The sequence below is a fragment of the Gorilla gorilla genome, chromosome 9 (assembly GCF_029281585.2).
Source record: "Gorilla gorilla gorilla isolate KB3781 chromosome 9, NHGRI_mGorGor1-v2.1_pri, whole genome shotgun sequence".
Taxonomy (NCBI): Eukaryota; Metazoa; Chordata; class Mammalia; order Primates; family Hominidae; genus Gorilla; species Gorilla gorilla.
In genome coordinates, this window is record NC_073233.2 from 76,286,033 (window position 1) to 76,310,139 (window position 24,107).

Genomic DNA, 24,107 nt, shown 5'->3' on the forward strand with positions numbered 1-24,107 from the left:
CTCGTTTTCAAGGCCCAGAAGTTTCTGTGTGTGTGTGTGTATATGTATTTATATACACATACACGTATGTGTGTATATATATATGGTTATTTATATATACATATATGTGTGTGTGTATGTATTTTTAATAGAGATGAGAGATTTTGCTACGTTGCCCAGGCTTGTCTCAAACTCCTGGGCTCCAGTGATCCTCACACCTTGACCTCCCAAAGTGCTGGGGTCACAGGTATGAGCCACCATGCTTGGCCCTGCAAGTCGCGTATTTATCAATGAATAATCTGCCCAGAGTCAGCAGTTCTCAGCCTGGGGGCCATGCTGGGTTGTGACAGAGGTCCCTGATGGGGAAATGCACCAGCTTCTGTGACAGTGGGGCTGCGGCTCTGGGGACAGTGGCCCACCCCCACAGGGACCAGGGATGGAGATTTCTGGCCAGGCCATTATGGAAGGTTTGGACTTTGAATTGAAATGTGGGGCCTAGGGGTGCCAGCTGTTCCCAGAGCAGGACACAGGAGGGTGGGGCTCTCTGGAGCTGTTTCCTGGTGAGAAAGTCGTGGTCACAAAACACATCTACACTTGGGGCAGCATGAGGGAGGGAGAGGTTCATTTTGATGAGTTTGTTGTTCCAGTTATATCCGTATTTTGGGGCTGCTACACCCCAGCTTTCCCCTGGTTTGAATGAGGTGCTGGAAGCATTTATCGAGTTCCGTTCAATTGCTGTTGGTCATAGAAGGGCTTGGGAGAGTGACAAGCTTGGCCATCCCAGCAAGAGGGACAGTGTTCCTATGGAAGCTGCTGGGTCCACACATAGCACAAAGACAAGCCTTGCCTTTTGCCCAGGAGCCCGTTGTCTCTGGGGTTCCCGTCACTACCACGCAGGCAGGTCCTGACCCCGGCCATTGGAGCGTGGGGGGCAGCCTTTGCAGAGGGGTGTCCTTTGGGGGCCCCGAGGAGCTGGGGAGGGTGTTCTAGTTATAGGAGCTTGGTGGGAGGGAGCAGGTGGGGAGGATGTCACTCCATGGGCAGGTCACGTCTGGGTGTGAGGGTGGCCAGGAAGGTCACGGCTGGTTTTGGGGAAATTGCAGGCCGTCTGGCCAGGCTGAGGGCCCCATGGGGACGGGGTCAGCGATGAGGCAGGTGGAATGGTGCCCGCGGGGAGGTCCCTGATGCCACTTGAGGCCGATGTTTGGGCAGAGGGACACACTGGAGGCTGTCACGGGGGACGAGGAGGCAGGATGTGACTCATTCGGAAACAAGTGACGGTCCTCTTCTGGAACCTTCTCTCACTCTGTCCTGGTTTTCCCAGTCCACACTCGCTGTGAGGAGGACAATGGCGGCTGCTCCCACCTGTGCCTGCTGTCCCCAAGGGAGCCTTTCTACACATGCGCCTGCCCCACGGGTGTGCAGCTGCAGGACAACGGCAGGACGTGTAAGGCAGGTGAGGCAGTGGGACGGGACGGGGCAGACGGGACGGGGCGGGTGGGGCGGGGCCTGGCGGGAATGGGTTGCGGCCGGCGGGGGTGCCCCAGAAGGAACCTCGGCAAACCCGTTCGAAATGATCCACTTGGCGGGTGTGGTGATTCAAGTCTGTGGTCCCAGCTACTCGGGAAGCTGAGTTGGGAGGATTGCTTGAGCCCAGGAGGTCAATCCTGTTTTGTTTTGTTTTATTTTTGCCCCAGATATTTTCCACTTTTTTACTCTCTGCCTTGGTCCTCAGGCACTTGGTGCTTCCTGGGACTGTGTTGCAGTGAGGCATGGCTCTTCTCCTCTGGGGCACCGGCTGAGGATCTTTCTTTCCAGGTGTCGGTTCGGGGCGGGCCCTTCGGGAAATCACACACGTTCAAGATGCAGCTCGCCTTCGGGGATGCTCCCGGGCCTGGGATAGCCAGTCTGGCCTCTGGGGCTGACCCTGGGGCCTGGCAAGCGAGGGGATAACGAGAGGTGTCAGGAAAGCGCCATCCCTGGGACCAGTCCTCCCCGTTTCTGTAGCGTGATGGGGCCCAGCTTGCAGAAGGTGGTGGGGGACAGGGCCTGCTTCCTGTGCCGGTGTCCGACTCGGGAGGGCAGGGGGCTTCCAAGTGGGCTGGCTTCCACACTCAGGAACTGTCCTAAGGGGCAGAGTCTCGGTGTGGGGCCCCCTAGAAGGACTCTCCTGGCATCCAGTGGATGGAGAAGTCTCCTTGCTCTCACTGCTGTCTGAGCACATGGGGGTCCTGACTTTAGGAACAGTTTCCTGGTCCCCCTGTTCTCGCTGGCTAGGGTCTGTGTTTGTGTGCAGCAGCTGGGGTGTGTGTGTGGTCGCGGTGCCCGTGGCGTGTGGGTCTTTTCTCTGCTCCCTGGCAGGGGTCCTGCGTTTGGTGAGGATTTTCCAGGTTTGTATTTGTCTTTCTCTTTCTGAGAGCAGGGCATCTTTAATGAAGACATGGCTGTTTCATCAAAGGGTCTGTCCGCTGTGCCGGCTGCTGCAGGGGATGGTTGGAGAGTCTCCCCGACCAAGCATCTTGTTTCCCAAGTGGGGAGAAGGAGAATTTGAGAAATGGAGACTTGGGCGGCCTAGTCCTCACGGCTCTGGACAGCACCCCATTCATTCATCTGCTTGCTCATTCATTCGTTCATCCATCCATTTGCTCATTCAGCAGGCATTTGTCGAACACTTGCCGCGTGCTGGCATTGCTCCGAGGCACTGGGGACCCTGCGGTGCAGACAGAATCCCGGGCCTCTGGCGCTTGCACTCTGGGCTCTGGGGCTGGGTGGGTGGGGGAGACGGCACAAGTGAGTCCACGAGGGAGTCAGTGCATTAGAAAGGGTGAGTGTCTTGGACACCCGCTCCTCCATCACCTCTGGGGCCCTTCGCTGTTGACTGTTCACCTTGGCCTCAAAGGCAATGTTGAGAGAGAAACTGGACCCAGGGAAGGAGTCCAGATGAGCTGCCTCGTGAGTGACCTGGCGACACCAGGGGTTTGGACCAAGCAGGTTAAAGGAGGATTATAGACCCTTGAAGGGGAGGAGTGGTTTGACCAGGTTGGATGGGCCCTTTGTTTACAAAGGAGGCCAGGGCAAGTCACCAGCCTGGGGTTGCCCACAGCAGGTGGCATAGTAGGTTCTAGCAGGTGGGGTCTGGCTCCCAGAGCCATGAGTTTGCTGCTGCCCCAATACCTGGGCCCTGGTGAAGCAAGGCGCTGGTCTCCCTTGCAGACTGCCCCAGGACGCTGCCCGCTCCCTGGAGGAGGGGGTGCCTCGGCTGCACAAGCCTCAGTGGAGAAGGATGCTTGGCTTGCTGGCTGCCCAGGAACCTTGGCCTTCTCAGAGTTTGTTTTCTTTCCTGCCTGTCTGTTGGTGAGAAGAGGCTGAACTCAGTGCTGGAGCTGGACCCTGCGTTCTGCAGTGTTGGTTGAAGTCCTGGCGGAAAGGGAAAGAGTGAGGACATACGGGCTCATGACGGCAGGGAGCGGCCACCACAGTCAGGGCCAGGGGACGGAGGGGAGAGAGAATCACCGGAATATGGCAAAGGTGTAAAACAGGCAGCTCAGGCCGGGCGCAGTGGCTCGCGCCTGTAATCCCAACAATTTGGGAGTCCGAGGCAGGTGGATCATTTGAGGTCAGGAGTTCAAGACCAGCCTGGCCAACATGGTGAAACTCCATCTCTACTAAAAATATAAAAATTAGCTGGGCGGTAGTGGCACGGGCCTGTAATCCCAGCTACTTGGGAGACTGAGGCAGGAGAATTGCTTGAGCCTAGGAGGCGGAGGTTGCAGTGAGCCAAGATCGTGCCGCTACACTCCAGCCTGGGCAACAGAGTGAGACCCTGTCTCAAAAAAAAAAAAAAAAAAAAAAAATGCAGCTCGTCCTGGCTAGTCTGAAAAAGGTGGAGCATATATGTTGCCCAATATCCACAAATATTCCAGAAAATATCTGAGAAGCAAGCACTTAATGAGACGGGCCTGTTCCCCTGCCCCGAGGCACACGTGTGGTGGGGGCCATGTCAGGAAGCAAGCCGGCACACAGATGGACATAGTCAGGACAGACCTGGATCGGGTACGGAACACAGCAGGGGCTGAGCCGGAGACTCCTGTACTGGGGGTGTGGCTGCCTGAGCCGGCAGGTCAGAGGTCTCTCTCAGGAGGCCTGAGATCTGAAGGACTAAAAGAGGGAAAGGCGAGAAGGAACAGCACGTGCAGCGGCTTTGAGGCAGGAGCATGCTGGTGTTGGGACCGACTTCACGGGCTGTGTGACCTGCGTAGTCATAGGAGGTGAGCTCTGTTGTTGACCTGAAATTCCTACCTTTTGAGTAAGGGGCTGTCTGCACTTCCATTTTGCAGCGGTCCCCACAAATTCTGTAACGGGCCCGGCTCTGTGTGTTTGAGAAGCTGAAGGGAGGTCTGGAGGTGGTCTCTTACTCTCTTGGTGTGTCTGTCTCCACATTTTATCTTCTGTTTTTTTGTTCCCCAGCCCTCCCTGCGTTTTTCCTGTATGTGACTGTGTGTCTGTGTGGGTGATCGAACCATAAGGCTTCCTGCTATTTATTTCACTTTATGCACTGCAGAAGCATTTGCGATTGCAGGAGGTAAATATGTATCAAAGACATGAGTTTTAGTGAAGGATATCTTTTTTTTTTTTTTTTTTTTTGAGACAGAGTCTTGCTCTGTTGTCCAGGTTGGAGTACAGTGGCTCACAGCAGCTTCCACCTCCCAGGTTCAAGCGATTCTCCTGCCTCAGCCTCCCAAGCAGCTGGGATTACAGGCGCCCGCCACTATGTCTGGCTAATTTTTGTATGTTTAGTAGAGATGGGGTTTCACCATGTTGGCTAGGCTGGTCTTGAACTCCTAACCTCAGGTGATCCACCTACCTCAGCCTCCCAAAGTTCTAGGATCACAGGCATGAGCCACTGTGCCTGGCCTATGCCTGAACAATATCTTATCAAGACATGTCTTTTAGCCATCCTCCCGCTATGGGGCGTTTCTGTTCTCTTTGTGTTTTTGCCATTTCTGAGTCTTGCTGCTGTGGGTTGGGAGTGGGCAGGTGAGAGCTGGCTTGGGGCCTGGCCACTGGAGTTAGAGGGAGCAGGGCCTGGTGTCTGTTGCCACCATCGATTGGTGATGTCTGCCTAAACACTGTGTTGCATCTGCTGGGGATGTCTGCCTTGGGAGAGCAATGGGCATGTAGGAAGCAGGTGTCACCATCTCTGTTCTTGGGGTGTCAAAGCAAGGCTGGGTGTGGACATTTGTCGAAGGAGTGGGGAATGGACACAGCCCCCAACAAGCAGATCGTGCAGTCGTGCCTGTCAGGTGCCTTGCCCCAACAGTGGAAGGATCATTTGAGGTCAGGGGTTCAAGACCAGCCTGGCCAACATGGTAGCCAACATGGTGAAACCCTGTCTCTACTAAAAATACAAAAATTAGCCGGGCGGTAGTGGTGCGCCTGTAATCCCAGCTATTTGGGAGACTGAGACAAGAGAACATGTTGCCCTGGGAGCTTTTGTTAAGGGTCCCTGTGTGGCTCCCTCACGTATCAGAGTTCCAGGAACGGGTGTGGGCCCTGATAAAATCCCAGACTCATGGCTCAGTGAAGTCGCACAGCTGGACGAGCTTGGAGACCCCCAAATAACTTGCCCAGGCTACCCTGGCTTGCAAAGGGCCACTGCTCATCCAGGGGTGACGGTGCTGTGCCGGGTGCCTGGCATCCAGTGGGTGCCCAGTGTCCAGCTGCCATGTCCACTGTCCATGCCCTTATCACCGTCATGTTGTCACCATGACCGGCGCCTTAGGTGCTGTGGCTGGTGCCAGGCCCGTGAGAGCTGGGGCAGGTTCACTCAGGGTCCAGGTTTGCCTGCATCGTCCCAGAATCCTCCCATACCTGGGGGAGTGGGCTGTCAGTGGGAGCCAGTAAAGGGGCGTTGATTTCTTTCCCAACCAGAAGAGGCAGGGGCTATAGACTTAGGTGGAGCCCCTGGCTCTTTGCTGGCTCCCAGGGTTCTGACAGCTGGGCCTTCTGAGCCCTGGGGACTGGCTGCTCGTGGCTGAGCCCTTCAAGGGCATTGCGCTCCTTCTGCAAATGTCATTCCCAGTCTCCATGTCCAGGCCCAGAGCAGCCCTGGGGAGTCCTCAGGGCTCATTTTCCTGCAAGGGGGTGGGTGGGGGGGGGGGGGGACGGGCCCTGTGGTGATTAGAGGAGGCTGCCTGCGCTCACAGGGGGTGGTTAGGCTACCCAGAGGAGGAGGCCCCTGCAGGCTGGCAGGGGGCCTGGTGGCTCTGGCCCCAGCCCTGGGCTCTGTGGCATGGAGCTGACACCACAGACACCTGTGGGGTTGGACCGCTGGATTAGCAGCAAGCCCTGCCCTTCCTGTTGGATAGCTTTTCCATTCCGGAGCCGTCAGGGCCGCAGGGCTGAGCACGCAGCTCCACGCTCCCTAGAGACTCAGCCGTCAGGGGTCCCCTTTCTCTAGTCTTGTGGGAACTGTTTTTGCCCTCAGCCGTGAGAGGCACTTTTACACATAACTCAGTTGGAGCATGACTGGCACGCAGGAGAAAAACATTTTGTGTCATTTAGAGGCCCTGCTTGGGCGAGACTCTGGGCCGGGAACGTCCACATGCAGCCAGTGTGGGGACTGTTTTACTCTGAGCCTGAATCTTTCTGCTTTGGTTCCAGATGCTGTGTGTAGGGTGTTCTGTCAAAGGGAGGAAAAAGCTCCTCGATGAGACAGAAAGATGCAACTGGGAGTCTGGTTTTGCATGAGGACATGAGCGTTTCAGTTCACTTTTTTTTGTAAGCATGGTTCCCCAGTCTGACCTCAGAGCTGCCTGGAGATGGGCCCCACCCGCTTCCCGTTAATTAACCGGCTGGTGCTGGGTGTGGATGCTGGCTCCTCCGTCTCCCTGCCCTGGGCCCTTTTGAAGCTGAAGTGTTCCAGGGCAGCTGGTGTGGAAATAGAGTTTTCTAGAGGTTTTAGAGTTGAGAAGAAACCTAAACTTTTCTTAGAAGCATTTCAAGGGTTTGTCACCAGGGTGGCTCTCTGCAAATTTGAGGTGGTTCTAGAAGATCTTTCCATATTTCTTAATCCAGAGGGAGATGGGGATGGGCGAGAAACGGCTTTGTCCTTAAGGAAGTCATGTTCTGGTTGGAGGACAGGCACCGCCTGGCATTGAAGTTGGTGAGTCAGAGACGGACCTGTGAGCGGGGCCAGAATGGGGCGCGGGCTTCAGACTTCACAAAGCAGACCACAAGGCAGCCTGGGGCTTTAGTATCCAAATGTCCTGCCCTCCAGGTTTCATTCCTTGCCGTAAAATATCACGTTAAAGGAAAATGTTCTGTTAAAAGACCACAGTCCTGTCACCTGAGCACAGTCGCTGTTCTCGGTTCCTCTGTGGCTTTCCAGGCTGCAGGTGCCCATTGGTGTTGCGGCCGTGTGCCCGGCAGGCATGAATTAGCTGTGCAGCCTGGCTGCTGACGGGACGCCTCGCCTCGACCGAAAACCACCTGGAGATAGAAGCTGCTCACCCAGGGGCAACGTGAAGAAAACGTGAAATTCTGTCACTTGTTGCAGCTGACAGCACGGCTCTGAGGTCCCGGTGGGCAGAGGCCTCGTGCAGGGCACCTCACCAGCCGGGATGTCAGAGCTGGCCGGAAGGAGCGGTGCCCGTGGAGGGCTGCCAGTGCCCAGAGAGCCTTCTGAGGTGTCACGTTGGGCAGTGAAATTCAGAGTTGGGCAGAGGAGGCCCTGGGGTCACACAGGGATCTCCTCCAGGCTATGGGTTGGTGAGGTCCAGTGTCCGGGGGTGAAGGATAGAGGCCCTGTGGTGAGGGCTCCGGAGCTGGCCCTGGGCTAGCAGAAATGCAGGTAACGAAGGAGGCTGTGCTGGTGGGACTTGTGCCTGTTTCCGATGGAGGCCTTGGGAGTGATGTTTAGGCCAAGAGGATTCAGGATGGAAGACATGGCTTGGTTTGTAGTTGGGAGCCGGCCAAGGAGTGGTGTTGAGAAAGTGCAGTGTCAGGCAGACCCAGGACCGTGGTGATGAGGAAATGCAGTGTCAGGCAGACCCGGGACTGTGGTGATGGTGAGGAGGTGCAGTGTCAGGCAGACCCGGGACTGTGGGGGCGAGGAGGTGCAGTGTCAGGCAGACCTGGGACTGTGGTGATGAGGAAATGCAGTGTCAGGCAGACCCGGGACTGTGGTGATGGTGAGGAGGTGCAGTGTCAGGCAGACCCGGGACCATGGGGGCGAGGAGGTGCAGTGTCAGGCAGACCCGGGACTGTGGCGGTGAGGAGGTGCAGTGTCAGGCAGACCCGGGACCGTGGGGACGCGGAGGTGCAGTGTCAGGCAGACCCAGGACTGTGGGGGCAAGGAGGTGCAGTGTCAGGCAGACCCGGGACTGTGGCGGTGAGGAGGTGCAGTGTCAGGCAGACCCGGGACTGTGGCGGTGAGGAGGTGCAGTGTCAGGCAGACCCGGGACCGTGGGGGCGAGGAGGTGCAGTGTCAGGCAGACCGGGGACTGTGGCGGTGAGGAGGTGCAGTGTCAGGCAGACCCGGGACCGTGGGGGCGAGGAGGTGCAGTGTCAGGCAGACCGGGTACTTGGAGCACCTAGTTCCACTTGAGGGCTGACCTTCTGTTTTTTGTCATCGTGTTGGGACCTTAGGAAAGTGACTTAACCTCTCTGTGCTTCAGTTTGTCCGTTGGTAGAAAGGGGGTGATTATACTCCCCACTCCATGGGGTTTGGAGGAAGGCTGTGTGGGTTGTGCTGAGCAGCGCGATGGTGCATGCTGTCTGGGTCAGTGCCGAGGGAGCGAGTCTTCCTTCGGCGGTTGTAATCAGAAGTAGCTTCCAAGGCTGGATGCTGCCAGGAGGAGCTGGGGTGGGTGAAGGGGCAGTGGGGAGCACAGCTCACACGGCCAGCGGGTGACCTGGGGAGGACGGAGGGGGGTGTGCTGGGCGCTCCAGGTGTGTGGCTCCCTTTCTGTGGGGCAAAGGTCAGCAGGGGGGCAGGGCCTGGCTGTGTCAGAATCACTCAGACTCTTAAGACACATCCAGAGTCCCCAGCCCCACCCCAACCCAACGCACCCACTCCACCAGAAGAAACGGGGCAGGTGGGGGCCAAATCTGTGAGTTCCCAAGGGAGGGCTGTGTGGGGCAGGTTGTGGGGGGCGGTGCTAGCATGGCCGGAAACATCTTGAGGTTTGAAACCAGAGCCTCAGGTGAGACTCAAGGGTCCCTGGGACTCCCTCCTGGGTGTCTGACCGTTTATCTTTCATGGAGTTACAGGCGAAGACATTTCTGTGATGTCTTGAAATCTGCTTTTTCCTGATTTTGAGCAAATGAAAGCCAGCCGGGTGTAGGGAGTCAGGTGCCTTCCCCAAGGAAGGGGCTGAGAGGGTGGTCACACCGGGACCCCAAGGGACAGGGAGCAGCATTCCCAGGGGCACACAGGCGGCCTCCTAGAGGTAGGGATGCGTGGGGGGGGGGGGGCCCGCACTGCCGTGTGCCTTCAAGGTGGCACTATTTACGTGGCCCCTGAGCTGCAGGGTGACCGCTGGCCCTGGGCTGTGTCCTGGCTCCCCCGCCCCTCCTGAAATGACCCCCATGAGACAGGGCAGGTATATCCCGCGAGCCTCTGCCGCCCAGTGTGGCCGGGGCTCAGTGGGACCACGGCGGCTGCGATGCTGCTCTCTGCAGCTCAGAGTCACTCTCATCCCCAGCAGTCGAGTGCAGAGCCTGGGCCTCCGGCCTCCCCACCCCCTCCACACAGCCCCAGGACCGAGGCAGCAGCTGGCTTCGGTTTCTGCCATGTTTTTCCAATTATGTGGAATGAGCTAAAAACAGCAGGAGTGAGGCCTTATTTGGGAGTTGCCACCGCCATCCTTGGAAGCTGCTGTCCCTCACTGCCACCCCTCCAGCCCCATTCTCTGTGGAACGTGCCCCTGTTCCTTTGACTTTTGTCTCCTGCACATCCCTCCTGCTTGGGGGCCTTTGGGCAGTGGGCTTAGTGGTCTGCGCCATGCCACTCGGGCCACACGTGCCCTGGCCGGTGGCTCTCGGGGCTATGTCCAGAGGGTGGCCAGGCAGTGCTCCCGGCAGCGCCCAGATGAGGCTGGGGTGCGGCTTGGGGATTTGTGGGCCGCTGGCCACAGCTCACCCAGACAGAGTTTTAACAGATGTTCGTCTGTCAGGGACAGGAAACAAAAAGAAGTCGGGGATGGAGTGGGGGCGGCGGGAGGAACAGAGGGGGCCACTGTCGAGTCTGACAGGCAGACTGACAGCTGGAGCCGACGGCAAAGCCCCTCACGTCCATCTGTCTGTCCGGGCGGATTAGCCCAGGGAGCAGGGCCCGCTCAGCTCGGGGCCGAATAACAGGCGTTTGTTCCCAGAGTCTGGCTGTCTTGTCACTTATCAGGGAAGTAGGTCAAAGGGAAAAACGAAAGGAGGTCCTGTGGGGCCGAGTCTGCCGCAGCCGGGCAGTGATTGGCGTTGACTTTGCAAACAGAAGGCAGCTGCTGTTCTCAGCCATGGACCGTGAATTTTTAATAGCAAGAAAATCAGCTCGCATGGTTCAGGAAGTTGTGGAAGAAGCCTGAGTGCTAACTTTATTTTTTTAATTGAGGTATAACTTGCAGGCAATAAAACGCACACATTTTAACGTGTACATTTGGATTAACTTTGACAGCTGCGTATGTCTGCGTAACTACCACCCGGTCCAGACAGAGAACATTTCCACCACTGGGAAAGTTCCCGGTGCCCCTTTGCCGTCCTCAACCCCTGCCCCCTCCACCACTCTCCTGACTTCTATCACCATGGATTAGCATTGCCTGTTCCAGAACTACGTGGAAATGGAACCACGCAGCTGTGCTCTTCTGCTTTTTGGCCTGAATACTCACTGTCAGGGCTGATGCAAGAGGAGAGGGGCGCATCATATTCCTGGAGAACGCTGTCACCGTGGAGCGGGGGCACAGGGGGAATGGCATCTCTGGGGTGGGTGAACGCTGTGGGCGCCTTTCCACAGGCTCAGAGTTAGACTGTGGTCACTCTGGCCACTGGTTTTGTCCCCTGCAGCCTCTTCCATGTCCCCCTTGTGACTGCAGCATAAGCCCAGCTCCATGCGGACCCCAGACCAGCTCCGCAGCTCCAACAGCTTCCCTTTATCTTCAGTGGCGAGTTTTGTGCTTGCAGGGTGCGGGGCCTGGTGGGACCCCCACGTTGCCCAGACAGAGCCCCTGTGCAGCTGCGGGCCACTCCTTGCCCTTTCTGCATTTGGTGATGACTCCTTGTTTGGTTTCACTGACCGTGCCCTGTGCCTCTGCTCTCCCTCCCCAGTTCCGTGTGCCCTGGGGTCAGTGATAGAAGACACGGCCCCTGGGCCCCAAGTCTGCTGAGCTGACGCCTCAGGCTGCCGCTCACCTGCAGAGAGACACTAGAAGGCTCCGACTCCCTTCCTGGCCCCCACTCTGTTTTTCTACCTTTTACCACCTATTCCAGTGGAAATGCACGATTTGTTTCTCCCTGCGCACATCTGAGTGTGGACCTCCCTGCCCCTGCTCGTGCTGTGCCCACCACCTGGAGCACCCTTCCCCTGCCCCCTGCCCCCGGCCACAGCGCCCCTCCATCCACACCCCGCTCCTGCACACGGCTCCTCCGCCCGTGCGCAGCCCTCTGAGAGTGTGGCAGGCGCGCCAGGCTCTGCTCTAGGGAGCTTCTTCCTCTTCCTGTGTCCCACAGGACCAACATCGGGACCCAGGAAACAGGCTGGGAGAGTTCGGTAACACCTTCAAGAGCGTTTGAGAGCTGAGGTTCTTTGGTCTTCAGTGGAGCTGGCAGTGACTTTCTCGACTTTGTCAAGAGAAGCCCCCCGTCTCCGTGCCACCTCTGGGGACGTGATTGAACGGAAATCAGAGTTCCAGCCTCAGCCCTCTGCTGTGTGGCTGTGAAATGCAGGCCCTGTGTGCCTTGCTGACCTGGGAGGGTCGAAAGGACGGTGTCTGGGAAAGGATGCATAAGTTGTAGAGTGCCCTGCACTTGTGTTAGGTGGGGCTGCGTGAACTGCTGATAGTCAGCCATCTTCCGTCACTCGGGGCAGTGGCATTGTCACATGGTTCCATTCTAATCCGTTATTTTGGCTACTGCCACTGAGGCGGGGTGGGTGACGGAAGTAACGTTTCTTGGGGGCCACTGCAGCGGTCATGGTCCTGAGCCCTATACCCAGGCACGTGTCCTGGGAGCTGTGTGAGGGGTCGTCCGTGGCTGGCCCTGCTTCTTTTTTTTTTTTTTTTATTGAGACAGAGTCTCTCTCTGTCACCTAGGCTGGAGTGCAATGGCGCGATCTCTGCTAACTGCAACCTCTGCCTGCTGAGCTCAAGCGATTATCCTGCCTCAGCCTCCCGAGTAGCTTGGACTACAGGCGCCCGCCACCACACCCGGCTAATTTTTTGTATTTTTAGTAGAGATGGGGTTTCACCGTGTTAGCCAGGATGGTCTTGATCTCCTGACCATCTCGTGATCCACCCACCTTGGCCTCCCAAAGTGCTGGGATTACAGGCATGAGCCACCATGCCTGGCCGGCCCTACTTCTTAAATGGGCCTGAGGCACGCGGTGCCGAGAGCTCGCTGAGGTCTATGGAGGAAGGGCACAGATGGGATCTGGGCCTGGCATCCTGGCCGGCCCCCAAGGCCTTCTCCACAGAGTTTCCATGTATAGTGGGGTGGCCTTGCGGAGGGGCGCAGCCGTGCGTCAGGCTGGAGCCAGCTGCAGAGGCCACAGACAGGGTGTCATGAGCAGTACAAGTAACCGCTGCTGTCCATTGAACACCTACTGTGTGCCTGGGTTCAGAAAGGCACCCTGTGCTGGCTTTTAAAGAATTAGGCCGCCTGCCTAAAGGGGGGAGTGTGGCCTTCTTTTTCATTTAAGTCACCAACTGTTTTATACATCCACGCCCCTAAATTCTTCAGTTTTAGGCAAAGATGAGAGGGCTGCCCAGACGTCATTTGCTCAACAAAACCACACTTCACTTGTGAGGCTGTGTTCCCTCACCAGGGTCCCCAAGCAAGGGGGTGTGAGTGTTTAGTACCACAGGGAGGGCTGGTGCGGTGGCTCATGCCTGTAATCCCAGCACTTTAAGAACTCCTCACCTGAGGTCAGGAGTTCGAGACCAGCCTGGCCAACATGGTGAAATCCCATCCCCACTGCCTGCCTGGGGAGTGGCCATGCAGCCATGGGCCTGAGGTTGTGGTGGGGCATGGGGGCAGAGGCAGGCAGTGGGGGGCCACAGGAGGGGCTGGCTGGCACCGGGGGATGGGAGAGGAAGGGACCTGCCTGCAGGTCTCTTCCTGAGGCCGGCGCTGACTTGGTCACTCTCTGGCTGCCCTGACCCCAGGCAGAGCAGCGACTTCCCTGTTTTAGAGCTGAGCAGACAGAGCCCCTGACTGCAGGCCAAGGTGCCTGCCGGCTGCTCCTGGAGGGCCGCAGCCTCTCTGCGCTTGCTGGAAGGTCCCAGGCACCGTGCAGGTGACAGTGGCCGGCCTCAGGTTCCAGCAGAGCCAGCATCGGGCCCAGCCACTTCCCTTGTGCTTTGTGACCCTATGGTCACTTGGCGCAGGATCCCAGGTCAAGGTGCTGGGCTGCGGTTGCGGCATTTGCCCCACCACTTACCCCTGGGGGCAGCGGAGAAACTTAATCAATTGCTAAACAACAAAAATAATCTGGCCGCCTGCCAGCTGGGAAGCCACTGTGGCCAGGCTGTTTATGGCCTTGGGATCTGCGCAGTGGACAGTGGCCTGCACCATGACCCCGTTCATCCTGCGTGCCCCAGGGCCAGGAGGTGGCTGAAGCCCTTTGCCTCCTGTAAGGGCACCTGAGAAGAAGGCCCTGGAGCTGGGAGCAGAGCTGGGGGTGGGCGTCCGGGCAGCAGAGGCCGATTCTCAGCTTTCCGTGGATCTCAGCTTTCCCCGGATCTCAGCTTTCTGCTACCCGTGTGAAAAGAAGCCAGGAGAACACAGCCGTCCTGGGTTGGTGCCGGCTGTGGTGGGAGGCCTGCGGTGGGAGCCTCCGGGGGGCACTGGACCTTTCCTGGGTGGCCTGTGGCCTGGGAGCTGCACTTGGTTCGGTGCAGGAAGGTTGTGACATCCACTCTGTCTGCAGGGATGGCCGGGGCCCTGCGGCTGGGTGATGAGGTGGGATGGAGGTGTCCGGGGCTGCCCTGCCTCCTTTTGCCAAAATAACAAAAATTATCTTGTTTGTTGTGAAAAAACCTGTTTTCCCACATTGGGGCATGGAGGGTATTAACTGTGATGACCTTCTGAGTTCCTGCACACTGGTGACCCGTTGGCAGGGTCTCCTCCTGGCTCTGGCAGGGGTGGCTCAGGCCGCTGGGCAACGGTGTGCTGGCCAGATAGTTCCTGGGGCTGCAGGTGGCTTCTTTCGCCCCATCCCTCCCATCCCCTGTCATTCTTCCTGTCAACACATCTCAGACCCTGGACACCGAATGAGCCGTCGGTACCCACACCCCAGGGCAATTCAGTGGAGGGGTAGGTGGCTCGTTCCCCCACGTTGCCCCAGGAAGAGGACCCTGTCCCCGGCATCCTGACCCACCTCCCTTAGAGACTGAGAGCCTCTAAGGATAAACCCGTTCACCCGTGTTTCAGAGGCTTTTTTTTCCTCTTATAAAATAACATTTATACATTCGCTGTAGCAAGGAAAACATTATAAAAAATAGTGAAGAAAATAGAAATTACCCATAATTTTGCCACACAGACTTAGTTGTGTCCATGTATCTTGTGCACCTTTTTTCTGTTTACGGATCAAAATCAACTTTCAGGGTCAGGCGCGGTGGCTCACGCCTGTAATCCCAACACTTTGGGAGGCTGGAGTTGGGGTGGGGGGGGTGGGTCACTCAAGATCAGGAGTTTGAGACCAGCCTGGCCAACATGGCGAAACTCCATCTCTACTAAAAAGAAAAGATTAGCCAGGCGTGGTGGTGGGTGCCTGTAATCCCAGCTACTCCGGAGGCTGAGGCAGGAGAATCGCTTGAACCCAGGAGACAGAGGTTGCAGTGAGCCAAGATCACGCCACTGCACTCCAGCCTGGCAACAGAGCGAGACTCTGTCTCAAAAAAAAAATAAAAATAAAAATAAATAAATAAATAAATAAATAAATAAATAGACTTTTAGGAGATTGGTTGAAACAATGTGTGTAATGTTGTGTCTGAGTTTTTTTCATTTATCGTTCATGCAAATTCCGACATCATTCACTCTTCTCCAGAGTGTGCTGTTTTCCTGCCTGTGTCATCACCCGTCACCTTGAATGCCCTTGTTTAGGTAAAATAAGTACATTTTATTCAAAAATATTTGAGGACATTTGGGTTGTCTCCAGGTTCTTGGTCTTGAGTTTTGCTGTTCTCATGGAGCCATGGTGGTGTCTGGTTGCAGGAACCTCCATGCGTTCCAGCTGCTGCTTCTGCCTGTGTTCTTAGAGAGGAAATGCTGGGGTCCGCGGTTCCCAGGCTGCTGACCAGGAAGCCTGCGGTGCTTTACAGCCCTTCCAGAAGCGGGAGATGCCCCCACTTAAGTGTCAGACAGGCCTTTCCACCTCACTGGTAGCTCCGAGCGGCTCCCTTCTATTTGCAGATGACTGAGAAGTTACCAATTTCCACGTTTACTGACTGCTGTTTCTCCTGTTAATTTGTATTTATAGTCTTTGCTCATTTATTGCTAGGGTTTTGGTTCTGTCCCTATTGACTTGTATGCCTTTTAATTTTTTAAACAACATTAATAGACTTCATTTTTTTAGAGCAGTTTTAAGTTTACAGAAAAATCAAGGGACAAGTACAGAGAGTTCCTTCCACCTGCTGTCCTCCTCTCCTCCTCCCCACCTCCTCTCCTTCCCCCATTGTAACTTTCTTTCTGATATTATAAACGTCACTCATGGCTGGGCGCGGTGGCTCACGCCTGTAATCCCAGCACGTTGGGAGGCAGAGGCAGGCAGATCACCTGAGGTCAGGAGTTCCAGACCAGCCTGGCCAACATGGTGAAACCCTGTCTCTACTAAAAACACAAAAAGTTAGCCAGGCGTTGTGGCGGGCACCTGTAATCCCAGCTACTCAGGAGGCTGAGGCAGGAGAATGGCGTGAACCTGGGAGGCAGAGGTTACAGTGAGTCGAGATCGCGCCACTGCACTCCAGCCTGGGCAATAAGAGTGAAGCTCCGTCTCAAAAACAAAGTCACACACGCTTCTTGTACGAGGGTCATTTGGCCGAGGGGCCAGATGGCTCACCATCTAGTTGGGACAGGCCATGAGCTCGGAATGCTTTTTACATATTTACATAGTTGAGAAGAAAATCAGGAGAATAATGTTTTGGGACATGGGAAAATGACACGGAATTCTCATTTTAGTGTCCATAAATGAAGTTTTGTTTGCTCCCAGCTGTGTTGACTGAGGCAGGCTGCCTTCCTACAGCTGCGGCAGAGCTGAGGAGGCGGGAAGGAGACCGTGCAGGCCGCAGCACCGAAAATATTTGCTCTCTGGCCCTTCCCAGAGTGCTTGCCGACCTCTGTCTGACAGCTAGAAGGAAGGATAGGACCCGTCCGACGATAACCACTGTTGACATTTGAGCGCGTTTCCTTCCCGGCTTTTGTGTGAGAGTGGCAGTCTGTTTGCTTTTGTGGTTGGGATCTGCTGCACGCACGGCGGGCTGTTTGCATGAGGCTTCCTGGAGGACAGGGCTGGGCTCGGAGCTGCACGCAGTGGGGCGTGTCCTGCATGCAGTGGGGCCTCAGAAGAGAGCTGTGGTGGGCGGGGCAATGCCAACACTGGTGGGTGCCAGGCCTCCACGCTCAGATCAGCCCCGGCGACAGGTTTGGGCCACCCTCTCTCCGGCCTCCGTGCAGTGGCCCAGGCCGTCTGCTCTGCCTAGCACACTTGCCCCTATCCTTCCACTGAAGCGCTCCTCTTACCCTCTGCTCCCAGCTGGGTACGTTGAATTGTGTCCCTCAAGGAGATATGCTGAAGGTCTAACCCCAGGAACCTGTGTATGTGATCTAATTTGGAAACAGGGTCTTGGCAGATGTAATCAAGCAAGGATGAGGTCACCCTAGAGTAGGGGGCCTATATCCACGGTGCTGGTGTCCTCGTGAGAGCAGGAGAGCAGACACTGACACTCAGGGGTGAAGGCTGCATGGAGTCAGAACAGGGCTTAGTGCGATGGCGGCCACAAGCCAAGGAACTCCAAGTATTTCCTGCAACACCAGAAGCTGGAAGAGGCCAGGAAGGATCCTGCCCTGGAGCCTTCGGAGGGAGTCTGTCCCTGCAGACATCTTGACTTTTGACTGCAGGGATGCATGTCTTAGGGTGTGTGGGGGGGTGCATTTCTGATGTTAGAAGCCACCTGGTTGGTGGCGATGTGTCACGGGAGCCCTCCGCAGGTTCTGCGTGTCCATGTGGTCGGGGACAGAGGTGGGCAGGGACGGACGGTGTCGAGCTGGACATGTCCATGACGTCGGCCATCCCTTGGCATGGCTTTTTTGTTTTGAGGATAAGGCTGCCTGCCAGGAAGCTGTGCTCTGCCTGGCCCTTGCCCCAAGCCCCTGTCCTGTGCTTGGCCTCGCGGAAGGGATGTCGCCCTTCTCTCCTGCATGCGTGCAGGGAGGAAGGGGAGAGGTCAGCAGCCTGCCTGGAGGAGGCTCGGGCGAGGGGAAGGTTTCACTTTCAGGCAATGTCGTGGGGCTATTTGTTTAAACAACCCCAAAGAAAACCATTTGGCCAAACTGTTAGTTTCCAAACATTTTACTTCCTTGGTGTTTAAATAAATTCCTACCAAGGCTCTGTAGCTGGTCCCAGGGAAGGAGTTGGCCTCTCTTCTTTATAGCCCGGCACAGTCAGTCCCCTGCACCTGCCCCTCCCAACCCCAGGCCTGCTTCCCCGTGGCCATGGCTGCTGCCTGGACCTCTACACACAGAACCTCCTGGAGGCCAGCTGTGGGCACCAGCCTTGGCAGGCCTCTGGCGGAGCCCAGGCTGCTGGTACTCTCTCTGCAGCTGCTCCCTGCTGGCCTGGCTGGACAGAGTCCCCACCACCACTGGGGTCACCTCTGTGCTGGTCACAGCTCACTCAGACCTTCAGGCAAATGGGTTGGATCCTGCCTCTCTCCCAGGTGTCTCAGTCTCTGCAAAACTCAAAACCTCAGAGGCCTTGCAGCCTGAGGGGTGTCAGAGACTCCTCCTTCGAGTCAGTAAACACCTACAGATTCACCCCAGCAGTGAAAGGACTGCTTCGCCACAGAGGTTTGATTTACTCCTAAGTAATCGGAAGGGATGCTGAGAATAGGTTCCTCATGGTGGGACTAGAGGCCCTCTGCTGACCTAGTTAACAGAGGGCTAGGGCTGGGTGTGCTCAGCCCCTGAAGGTTCTAGGCCCATTTGGGACACCCCGCCAGAACCTGCCACAACCTGCCATGTAGTGACAGCTACCTAAATCCCAGAGGCTCTTGAGCTGGAGAGCAGACCTCTCAATCTCAGCAGGCCCCCCACACAGACCCCATAACCCTAGCCTGCCTTCACGGTACAGTTCGTGGCTATGTGTTCACGGATGGTGTTGTTCACCTAAGGTCTCTGCCCTGTGACCCCAAGGGCGTCCTGAGGGCAGATTCTAAGCCTGTTTCGTCCACCCCTCCTTCCCTAGCAGTGGGTCCAGGGCCTGGCCTGAACTAGCTTCCCACAGAGATACTGGTGGGATGATGAAGGCAGCCAGGCGGCAAGTGAAAAACGCACTTCCTGCATGTGCTGGCTCCTGGGATTGAAGTGTTTGAGGAAGCGAAGTGAAGTGAGCTTTCCTCTTGCGGCTGTGTGTCCTTGGGCTGGGAGCCTACCCTCTCTGAGCGTTGGGGTCCTTGTCAGTAGAATAGGGCATCCTCATAGCTTGAGGGGTGGTGTGTGAAAATTGTGCTATTGTGTTACTTTAATGATTTTTTTTTCGAGACGAAGTCTCACCCCAGCGCGCAGGCTGGAGTACAATGGCGCGATCTCAGCTCATTGCAACCTCTGCCTCCTGGGTTCAAGTGATTCTCCTGCCTCAGCCTCCCGAATAGCTGGAATTACAGGAGTGTTCCACCAGGCCCGGCATATTTTTCTATTTTTAGTAGAGAGGGGGTTTTACCATGTTGGCTAGGCTGGTCTTGAACTCCTGACCTCAGGTGATCTGCCTGCCTTGGCCTCCCAAAGTGCTGGGATTACAAGCATGAGCCACCGCGCCCGGCCTACTTTAGTGATTTCTTAGGAGGACAGAGGGAACGGGCTGGCAAGGCAGGCTTGGAATGTGTTTTGGGATCAAGTGCCGGTTTCTGTCTGGCACTGGCGTTCTCTGTGGGGCCACGATGGACACACTGCTGAGGTCAAGCGTGATTCGTCTTGCGCTGTGCCTGGCAGTCTCATTGGAAAGTTCTGTAGACATCGTGTGGATGGGGCTCTTCCCGGCCAAGCCCTTGGGGACCTTCCAGGACTGTGATCTCCCCACAGTGGCTGTTAAGCAGGGACCTTTCGTGAAGTGGAGTCTCTGGACCCCTCCAAGTCATAGCTAGACAGGGACTCGGGCATTGCCAAGCCTGGCTGATTATTCACTGGATGAGGAGACAGGCACAGAGAGGGGCAGGAACCTGCCCGAGGTCACCCAGCAGGCCCCAGAGGTTTCGGTCTCGGATTCTCCCTGCTCATCCCTGGATGTAGTGCTGCTGTGGGTGTGGGGCTGTGCTGGGGGCTGTGGAGAGCAGGGGGCTTGTGCCAGGACCCCAGTGAGCCAGTGGGGGTGGCGCCCTCGCTGTGAGGCCGACTGTTGGTACGGGGCGGCCATCCACTGGGGTGCGGAGAGGAACAGCTTTCCTGAGGAGGAGGTGACGGGAGGAACAGCTTCCCTGAGGAGGAGGTGGCGGTGCTGTGTGACCTGGGCCTTGAAGGACAGGTCCATTGTCAACAGAACATTTTGGGAGTGGAGCCTAGAGGGAGAAAATTTGTTGAAATTCAGAGATTCCCCTCCCCCTACCAATACACACCAAATCAGATGCCCCTGACCAGATCTAGATTTGGCTCTCAGAGATTTCCATTGTAGCCAGGCACTTGGGGAACCTTCCAGCTGCCTCTGCCTCTCCCCAGCCTGCCTGCCTCAGTTTCCCCAGCCCTGGGCCCGTGTCGCTGTTGCCATCACCTGGGCGCCCTCTAGTGGAGGAATCAGATTATGCACTCCGGGGCTTGGAGCAGGAGTCAGGAGGAGCTCCTGTCTTTCCTTGAAACGTTGGATGCCGGGGTCCTGGAACAGTCTCTGCATTCCTCCTGGCAAGAGCCAGAGCCTGGGCACAGGGGACCATCTGTTGTTTGAAGGCTGCAGCCTGGCAGGGCACTCAGGAGACCTGGCAGTTGGCTGCAGGGCCAGGTCTAGGGGCCAGGGCATCAGGGAGGCTCTGGGCTGGTTCAGCCCTGGGCCCCTTTGCAGATTGTGACCTGGGCCCCTGTGCAGGGGCATGGCCACAGGACGCTGGGAGGGGTCTCTGACCCTGCCCTTTTTGGCTCTGTGCATCCTTGAGACCAGAAAGGTCTGGAACAAATGAGTAGACGATGCCCTAACCTGGGGAGGGAGCCACATCCTGATCCCAGCAAGCTCGGGAAGGATCTATCAGGATTATAGGGCACCCTGGGGGTCCCAAGTCTGCGTGGGTCTCCACTTGCAATTTCTGTAGGAAGCTCTGATAAATCCAAACTGGGGGTCCTAGGACACAGTCAGAAATGCTGATACCGCTGTGTGTGGAGCCTCGGGCCCTGGGGGTCAGGAGCATGTGGAAGGTGGGCCACGGGGGTTCAGAAGAGAATCTTGTAACCCCCCACCCCCCAAACTGAAGCCCACTTGAGGGCCATGGCTGAAAGGTCAGGGGGTCTCCATGCGTCCTGTGGAGTGGGTGGTGAGGAGTCCTTGGGTTTGCACGCCTCTGGGCCTGAGCGGCGGGACCCCGTCCACAGCGGATCCCTGGGCCCTGCTGCTCAGATGCTCTCAGAGGGTTGCTGTGGCCACCGAGGGAGCCTGAGTTAAGCTTCTCTTGTGCCGGTCGTACACTGTCAGGTCACACTGGTGAGTTAGGCAGGGCACAGATGCCCGGAGCAGAGGGAACTTTCCTTGGGAATTCAACACATGCAAGTCTTAGGGGCTGGCAAATCCTGCCCTCAGCTAGAGAGGGGGCTTTTATTTGAGACCGGAATCACCTGAGCATCCTCCTGTCCCCAGCTGTGTCCAGCCTGTCTGCAGGGACATGCTGAGAGGACCAGGCTCTCCCCTCATCCACCTGCCTAAGTGCCACTCTGAACCCTGTCCACCTGTGCCGTGGAGGGGCGTGACCTCAAGCTGCTCAGCCAGCAGCAGGCTTGGCCCTGGGGGGCAGCAGAGACCCAGGTGGCTGTGGGGTGGGTGCTTCGTGGCATGGTTCTGAAACTTCGTTGGAAGTGTGTGGACAGTGCCTTGCCTGTTCTCTGTGGGACCCTATTTAGAAACGAGGTCTGAGTTACTGGGGGTCATCGCTACGTTCTGATGGCCCAGCTGTGTGGAGGCCGCGGTGGAGCCCCATCCAAGGAGCCAGGGCCCTGGGTCTAGCCGTGACCAGAACGCATGCCCCGGAGGTGTTTCTCATCTCGCACCTGTGTTGCCTGGTGTGTCAAGTGGTCGTGAAACTCTGTGTTAGCTCTTGGTGTTCCTGAAAGTGCCCCCGGGTCTCAGGCCTCAGAACCAGGGTTTCCCTTCATCTCGGTGGCCCGGGAGCATCTGGGCAGTTGAGCAAAGAGGGCGATTCACTTGACGGGTGTGTCTGGCCCTGCCTAGGAGCCCCCCAGCACGATGCTGGGGCCTGAAGCTGCCCTCGGGTGGTGGAGAGGAGGGAGCGATGAAGTGGCGTCGAGCTGGGCAGGAAGGGTGAGCCCCTGCAAGGTGGGCGTGCTGGGGACGCTGAGCAGCATGGCCAGCAGCTGGGTCTGCAGCCTGGTACCCGGCGGGACTTGTGGTTGGGGCTGGTTTGTGGCCAGGAGAGGGGCTGGCAGGAGACAAGGGGGACTGTGAGGCAGCTCCCACCCAGCAGCTGAAGCCCAATGGCCTGGCTGTGTGGCTCTCAGCTGCGTGCATAACCTCTCTGTGCCTCAGTTCTCTCATTTGTAAAATGAGGAAACAAACAGTGCCAGCCTCTCAGAGGTGTCATGAGGATGAACGAGTGACCATGTAGCATGGGCTGGGTGCGTGTCACCTAACATCACCAGCCTTTGCAAGGAGAGCCCTGGGGGCCTGGCTGAGTCTTTCCCTCGCCCGGCCCACCCCAGGCCTAGTCTTGTGCCTGCTGCAGGCCCTTGACCCCTGACCCCACTGCACCTGTCTCCACAGGAGCCGAGGAGGTGCTGCTGCTGGCCCGGCGGACGGACCTACGGAGGATCTCGCTGGACACGCCGGACTTCACCGACATCGTGCTGCAGGTGGACGACATCCGGCATGCCATTGCCATTGACTACGACCCGCTAGAGGGCTATGTCTACTGGACAGATGACGAGGTGCGGGCCATCCGCAGGGCGTACCTGGACGGGTCTGGGGCGCAGACGCTGGTCAACACCGAGATCAACGACCCCGATGGCATCGCGGTCGACTGGGTGGCCCGAAACCTCTACTGGACCGACACGGGCACGGACCGCATCGAGGTGACGCGCCTCAACGGCACCTCCCGCAAGATCCTGGTGTCGGAGGATCTGGACGAGCCCCGAGCCATCGCACTGCACCCCGTGATGGGGTAAGACGGGCGGGGGCTGGGGCCTGGAGCCAGGGCCAGGCCAAGCACAAGCGAGAGGGGGATTGACCTGGACCTGTCATTCTGGGACACTGTCTTGCATCAGAACTCGGAGGAGGGCTTGTTAAAACACCGGCAGCTGGGCCCCACCCTCAGAGCGGTGATTCAGGAGCTCCAGGGCGGGGCTGAAGACTTGGGTTTCTAACAAGCACCCCAGTGGTCTGGTGCTGCCGCTGGGTCCATGCGTAGAAAGCTCTGGAGACGTGGAGTGAGCCCTTTGTTCCCCTGGCTTCAGTTTCCTCATCTGTAGAATGGAACGGTCCATCTGGGTGATTTCCAGGATGACAGTAGTGACAGTAAGGGCAGCCTCTGTGACACTGACCACAGTACAGGCCAGGCCTCTTTTTTTTTTTTTTTTTTTGAGATGGAGTCTCACTCTGTCGCCCAGGCTGGAGTGCAGTGGTGTGATCTCAGCTCACTACAACCTCTGCCTCCTGGGCTCAAGTGATTCTCCTGCCTCAGCCTCCTGAGTAGCTGGGATTACAGGTGCCTGCCACTGTGCTTGGCTAATGTTTGTATTTTTGGTAGAGATGGGGTTTCACCATCTTGGCCAGGCTGGTCTCAAACTCCTGACCTCAGGTGATCCACCTGCCTCAGCCTCCCAAAGTGCTGGGATTACAGGCGTGAGCCACCACGCCCGGTCAGGCCAGGCCTCTTTGAACACTTTGCACACCATGGGTCTTTTCATGCAGGGGGTAGGTACAGTTGTACAGTTGAGGACACTGAAGCCCAGAGAGGCTCAGGGACTTGCCCAGGGTCACACAGCAGGATGTGGCAGGTGTGGGGCTGGGCCTGGCAGCGTGGCTCCAGCTTTCCAGCATAGAAGTCTGTGAAAGCAGATAGTTTGTCGGTCGGTAGGGGAGACTTTCTGAGACCCGCCCCAGCGGCTCAGAGGATAGTAGCCAGGGGCCTTCCTGGGGGCTCATAACCCAGAACACTGAATGGGAAAACCCTGATGGAGGAGGCGCAGTGGAGCTGTGGGTGCCGATGGGAAGTCCCAGAGGAGCTGGGAGGTCAGTAGCGGTGCTGCCCTCTGTGGAGCACTTAGTGGGCACCAGGTGTGTTTCCAGGTTCATGGCCCTGGGACCTGAAGCTCAGAAGGTGAAGTAACTTGCCCAGGGCGCCCGTCGGGCAGCGGCGGGCAGAGGATTTGCGGGCTGTGGAGCCTGTGCTCGTGGCCCGGCCCTGGGGGTTGTGAGTGTGCTGGCCGGGGAGCTTTTCCTGCAAGTGGACTGGTGTCCAGGAGCCAGCATGTCAGGCAGCAGGCAGCGGGAGCACAGCAGG

General features: G+C 57.2%; 1 protein-coding gene across 1 annotated transcript in view; it reads left to right on the forward strand.

The window, feature by feature from the left end:
- Positions 1–24,107, forward strand: part of LRP5 (LDL receptor related protein 5) — a 138,109-nt gene that overhangs the window by 51,331 nt on the left and 62,671 nt on the right. Inside the window, exons 5-6 of the mRNA XM_031016247.3 lie at positions 1,304–1,435; positions 22,370–22,766. Of these exons, the coding sequence (XP_030872107.1) occupies positions 1,304–1,435; positions 22,370–22,766 (529 nt within the window). The remainder of the gene's footprint in view (positions 1–1,303; positions 1,436–22,369; positions 22,767–24,107) is intronic.